General features: G+C 40.7%; 1 protein-coding gene across 1 annotated transcript; it reads left to right on the top strand.

Moving 5' to 3' along the window:
* Positions 1–4,321: 4,321 nt before the first annotated feature.
* Positions 4,322–5,296, top strand: LOC110881629. Its single transcript, XM_022129832.1, has one exon. The coding sequence runs from the start codon at positions 4,322–4,324 to the stop codon at positions 5,294–5,296; it is 975 nt and encodes a 324-aa protein (XP_021985524.1).
* Positions 5,297–6,973: the final 1,677 nt, after the last annotated feature.

Below are 6,973 nucleotides of genomic sequence, written 5' to 3' on the forward strand. Positions count from 1 at the left end.
TCTCCCCTAGGAATAAATAAATTTGACGTTTAAAAAAGGGTTGTTCTATTTCCACGCCCCTATAATCTTATTTTCACATCTCTATTTGTATACGGGCCGTATATACTTATACGGGCCGTATAGAATGTTTATGCGCAGAATTTAATGCGTGGAATGTTTTTTTTTTTTTTGTTTTTATATGTATACAGGACGTATAGTAATATACGGGTCGTATACATACTTGCATTTTGTTTCGAAGGTTGGACAAGGGTTTTTAGTTTTGAAATCTATATACGGGCCGTATAATGTTATACGGCCCGTATAGCCCGTATAGAAAGGTTAATTTTTTTGTTGAAATTGGGAAACCGTTTAATAAGTTTTGTAAATTTTAAAATAGTGTTATATATATCGGATTATGTTACGAGTTTGTAGTTAAAGTATTTATTATTTTTAATAAGTTTCCACTTTGTAAAACGATAAATATGTATGTATAGAAAGGTTAATTTTTTGTTGAAATCGGGAAACCGTTTAATAAGTTTTGTAAATTTTAAAATAGTGTTGTATATATCGGATTATGTTACGAGTTTGTAGTTAAACGTATTTATAATGTTTAATAAGTTTTCACTTTGTAAAACGATAAATATGTGATATGATTATGATAAACTACGACAACAATTATCAAACAAACAACATGACATCTAAACATAAGATTAATATTTATAAAGTTTTACATCTAAAACAAACAAAAATATAAAGTTTTACAATGTTTCAAACGTAAAAATAAGAAGAAAAAAATACAATAAGCAGCTACGGCGGTGGTGGTGGTGGTGGTGGTGCAGCGCCAGCTCGTTGAGGTAGGGACGCGCCAGAATACATAGCCACAATCGCCTCTACCATCCACTGTACATCCCTTCTCACTGCAGCTAAATCCCCTCTCACTGCAGCTACATCCGACTCGACCTGACCGAGTCTCGACTCGACCTGAACGAGTCTCTCCTCCACCTGAACCGCTGTCTCCTCCACCCCCGGTGCAGGCATCACACGCTGTCTCACGTTCCGTCGAACGTACGGGCGATCACCCTGTAAATCTGCCGCAGCTACCTGTGATCGATCGACAGTATGATCGCCTCCCTCGCCCTCGCCTCCCTCGCCCTCTCCCTCGCCCTCGCCCTCGCCCTCGCCTCCCTCTCCATCGCCTCCCTCCCCCTCACCTCCCTCTCCATGGGGTCCCTCACCCACACCATACACCCAAACCAGCTGCCCTCCCTCTCCCTCACGAGCCAAACCCATCGATTGGGTTGTGTCCCTCCCAACCCTGTCAAGCTGGAGTGTCAGAGTCATACCACTTGCCACCTGCGGGGACAAGAGGCGAAAGAAATGCTTTGCCAAACAAGTGACGAATGCCCCACAGCTGATGTGGGTAGAGGTACGCTTAAAAGCGTACTCGGCGAGATATGCGGCCAACTTGTACGCCAAGTTGCCCCCCCACCCCCGCAGGTAAGTAAGTCGTGCAAGAAGAATAGGTCATTTTGGGTGACCCATTCCCTGCTATCATGCCGACCGGCGATCGTCACGGTGATACACCGATGTAGGTATCGGTGTAATGGGTCGAAAGATCAGTCGCCCGTGCCTTCGGGGATCGCTGGTTCGGTTTTGCGAACTCCCCATGTAATACCCCGAATCTTAATGTGCTGGTTATAAACGTGTGAAATATGTAATTTATATTTCATATATTGTTAAACGAGTAAGATGATTGTGTGAAAGGTGAAATATCTTGACAAACCTTGGCTAATATAGGAGACCGTTAATATTAATAATTAAATATATTATTTTATTTACCTTACTCCGTTTTTAATGAAACTTAGGTTAAAACGTAGATAAAAATATGCTCGTTCTAATGACATATTCATCGTTTTATAAAACGTCATATTTTAAAAGTTATACAAGAAAAACGAGTTAAGCAGCTGAATTAATATATATAAGCAAGCAAGCTAGCAGGTCAAGCATCGACCAGGGATTTAAGGTGCCTGCTTGCTTGCTTTAAATAAGAGTCTCAGTAGTTTGTTTAGGTACCAGTTTCTTTAACGGGAATGCTCTAGTATAGAGAATCCTAAGTATACGATACCCCGTTGGGTGTTGTTAGTAGTCGTTTTTGGAGCGCGAGTAGGAGCAGGAGTAGGGAAACTCTACATCAACGTGCCGTAGATAGTTCTGAGGTATACTCTCATTTAAGTTTATGTTTAGTTATTTATTATTTATTTTTAGTAGTTAATATTAGTTTTATTATTAGTAATAATATATTAGTAGTAGTAGTGTTAGTATTATTTTTAGGTACTAGGGTTATTGTCAGGGGCGGGTATTGGGTAGCCTAGCCTTAGTTAGGCACGGACTGATCACCCATGCTTAAACAAGGTAGGGTTAACCAATATCCAACCATGATAATGACTAGTTAGGTGTACCATTACCTAACCTAGGGTTATGTAATTGTGTCAGGACCTTGAGACATAACCCAGTATTACTAGCGGCTGTTAAGAAATTGGTAATCAGGTGAGTCATCATACTTGTCTTTTAAACTATGATAGTATACTCGTCCATAACTGGTAATAATGAGAATGCTGCAGTATGCATGTGTCAGTAGGGGTATATGGGATCCTATTATGCTTAATGAGGTGTGTCACTCTGGGAAGGGTAATAAGGTGTTGTACCCACAGGCACTTCGTGCTTATAAGGTCCAGCGACACACACTCATACCTATGTGACGGCCGTAGGGGGACACAGCTGGAGGACCAGTATGTCTCTTGTACGGTGGTTTGTGACAAGTCAAATGTGACCTATAAGGTTCAATGAGGCCCAACCTGACTATAATGTGGTCACATGCCCATATTGTGTATGCATATAATATAAATTGTGGTCTGTCTTTATAAAAATTGTATAGTATGAGTTCACCAGTATATATCTGACGTCCTTTTGAGTATACTTATCTCAGGTGAGTCAAGAGGAAAGCTATAGGAACTACTTGACAGTTGTGGAGTTTTAGAAGATCAAGGAGTTCTTAGTTGCCAAAAGTTTGTAAATAAATAAAGTGTTATGCTCAGACTATTATAAGTTTTAATGAAAGTTTAGTTTGTTTCCGTTGTAAGTGTATCAATTGTGCACAATCACCCGGGTTACGGGGTGGGTGTTACATTTGGTATCAGAGCCCGAGGTTTTAGCGAATTAGGTATTGCAGGAATGCCTAAGCTTTAACCAGTAGTTCTCTAAATATTAAATAGCACACTCAGACTAGGCCAAATAACATGTTCTCAGGAAAAGTACTTGCATAGTCAGTTGAGTGACGCTAGAAGAAGTATACTATGTTGTGCCTTTCTATGTGCTATATATATATACATGTATATATATATCTCTATGTGATGTATATAGTTGTTATATTATAATGATGTATCATACATACTAGTAACTCTTTATACTCATATTCCTATAAGAAGGAGACAATGTTTGAACATAGAGATGAACAAGGGTCTAGAAATAATCAGAATAACAGAAGGAGAGAGGAAGATTCTTATAGGACTCGAACTCCCTCTCGCAGTGTCAGGTCCCGGTCTAGTACAAGCATGCGTCTAAATAGTGAGGATATCCACAATATAGCTGTGGAAGTGGCTAAGGTAATGAAGAATGCACAAACCGGTAATGTTAACCAATCTGGAGAACGACATGAAGAAAGCTCAGCAGCCTCCACACCAGTACGAAGGGAAGGAATGGGCGAAAGGAAAAACACTATTGCAACCATGCCACTAGAAGGAAAAGGTGAATATTCCAAATCAAAGGAATGTACTTATAAGCACTTCATGTCCTGTAAACCTCAGTCCTTTGATGGAAGAAAGGGAGCACTAGAAGCTCAAGACTGGCTCAACAGAATGGAGTCAATATTAGACATATGTGAGTGTGATGACCGCAACAAAGTACGATTCGCCGTACATATGTTTGAAACTGAAGCCCTTCACTGGTGGAACATTGTGGTCCGAACAGAGGGAAAAGAAAAGGTTAAGGAGATGAAGTGGGAGGAGTTTATTCATAAGTTTCTTGCTAAGTATTGTCTTCCCAGTGAGACCGAGCAACTGGAAGTGGAATTCTTTCAGTTAAAAATGGGAAATAAAACCTATCGAGAGTATGTTTCTCGTTTCAACGACATATCTCGACTGGTTTCTTATTTAGCATTGACAGAGGAACAACTGATCAATAGGTTTATTTGGGGTCTACCCTCTGAAATGAGGGTGTTTATCAAATCCAAATCCCCAAGACTTTTACAGAAACTGTTGAGGCTGGCGCCGTCATGGCTGCCGAGATGATTCTGCGGCAGGCTGAATCTCCCGCACCAAAAAGAAAGTGGGAAGAAAGAAAGGGGGACACCCGGAATAACAACTTTAAAAGGCCTAAAACATTTCCTCAATGTCAAATTTGCAAACGCTTTCATACGGGGGAATGTCATTTTCCTTGTCCAAATTGTAAAAAGACGGGTCATGCTCTTCAAGAATGCAAGGAAAAGAAGAAGTGTTTCAAATGTGGAGACCCTAACCACATGGGATCTGAATGTCCCGAACTTAAAAGAAATGATAGGACACAACCAAATCAGCCAAAAGGGCGGGCATTTGTACTCACCACGGAAGAAGCCAAGACCAATACAGACGTTATCACGGGTACGTATCTCGTAAATGATGTATATGCGCGTGTGTTATTTGATACCGGTGCAAATAGAAGTCTAGTGTCGACTACCTTTAGACCTTACTTGAACCAGGCGTCCCAAAACCTAGATCATGCCTTTACAGTAGAAATGGCTGATGGAAGTCAAAGAGGGATAGTTGACATAGTTAAGAATTGTAAAATAAGCTTAAACAACCATGTTATCCCTATAGACCTAATGCCTATGGAACTTGGAGAATTCGACATAGTCATAGGAATGGACTGGTTGACACCATATCATGCGGAAGTTATATGTGACAAAAGGATCGTCCGACTCCGATTACCCAACGGCAAACAACTAACTGTATCGGGAGACCGCACTAACAAGACTAAGAACCTCATCACGATAGCACAAGCACATAAATGCCTAAGGAAAGGGTATGTTGCCTTTCTAGCATATGTCGTAAACACTACAGAAAAGCAGAAGGTCGAGGAAGTGCCAGTAGTACGAGAATACCCTGAAGTGTTTCCCGATGAGCTCTCGGGACTACCATCGGATAGACAGGTTGAGTTTCGCATTGACCTAGTTCCCGGTATATCACCGATTGCTAAGTCGCCGTACAGACTAGCCCCGACATAAATGCAAGAACTCAAGAAGCAACTACAAGAGTTGCTTGACAAGGGGTTTATCCAACCTAGTTCGTCACCATGGGGAGCACCTATCTTGTTTGTCAAGAAGAAAGATGGGACGATGCGCATGTGCATCGATTATAGAGACTTGAATAAAGCCACTAGAAAGAATAAATACCCTTTACCCAGGATCGACGACTTGTTTGATCAATTACAAGGGGCAAGCTATTTCTCTAAAATAGACTTGAGGTCTGGATACCACCAAGTGAAAGTTGCACCAGAAGACATACCTAAGACTGCCTTCAGGACTAGGTATGGTCATTATGAATTTTTGGTAATGCCATTTGGATTGACCAACGCACCTGCAGTGTTCATGGACCTCATGAACAGGGTTTGTAAACCTTACCTCGATAAGTTTGCGATCGTTTTTATTGACAATATCCTTATCTACTCTAAGAACGAGGTAGAACATGAACAACACCTGAGAGCAGTCCTTGAATTGCTCAAGAAAGAAAAACTCTATGCAAAGTTCTCTAAGTGTGAATTTTGGATACGTGAGGTGCAATTCCTAGGCCACGTGATAAATGAATGTGGAATACAAGTTGACCCTGCAAAGATCGAGGCCATCAAGAAATGGGAAGTACCGAAGAATCCCACTGAAATCAGAAGATTTCTCGGGTTAGCAGGATACTATAGAAGGTTTATTCAAGACTTCTCAAAGATTGCAACACCATTAACCACACTAACCCAGAAAGCCTCTAAGTTTAATTGGGGACCTAAACAAGAAGAAGCCTTTAACACGTTAAAGCATAAGTTATGTAGCGCCCCAATACTGTCACTTCTTGAGGGAATAAAAGATTTGGCCGTCTAGTGTGATGCATCTCACTATGGTATGGGATGTGTACTCATGCAAAGAGGCAAAGTGATTGCCTACGCCTCTAGACAGTTGAAGATTCATGAACGGAACTACACAACCCATGATTTGGAACTTGGTGCCATAGTGTTCGCTTTAAAAATTTGGAGGCACTATCTTTACGGTACAAAGTGCACTATCTATAGTGACCATAAAAGTTTAAAACACATATTTGAGCAGAAGGAGCTCAATATGCATCAGAGACGATGGATGGAGTTATTAAGTGATTACGACTGTGAGATCCAATACCATACATGTAAGGCAAACATAGTAGCAGATGCTCTAAGTAGAAAAGAGAAACCTCAACCAATAAGAATTCGTGCAACCAGAATAGAGGTTAAAACTAGTCTCTTAGATCAAGTTAAGGATATACAACAAGAAGCCTTAAAAGAGAATCATATTGTAAAAGAAAGAATGATTGGGAGACTGAAGCTACTGACAATGGGAAATGATAATATCCTTAGGTTCAACAATAGGATATGGGTTCCTAATTTTGGAGGACTGCAGGATACAATCTTAGAGGAAGCTCATAAGTCTAAGTATTCCATTCACCTTGGCAGTGACAAGATGTATAAGGATTTAAGGAGAGATTATTGGTGGCCAGGAATGAAGCGATCTGTTGCCCATTTTGTGGAAAAGTGCCTTACATGCCTTAAGGTGAAGGCAGAACATCAAAAACCCTCTGGATACTTGCAACAACCAGAGATTCCAGAATGGAAATAGGAGAAAATCACCATGGATTTTATCACGAAGCTCCCAAGGTCAAGTCACAGT

The sequence above is a fragment of the Helianthus annuus genome, chromosome 14 (genome assembly GCF_002127325.2).
Source record: "Helianthus annuus cultivar XRQ/B chromosome 14, HanXRQr2.0-SUNRISE, whole genome shotgun sequence".
Lineage (NCBI taxonomy): Eukaryota > Viridiplantae > Streptophyta > Magnoliopsida > Asterales > Asteraceae > Helianthus > Helianthus annuus.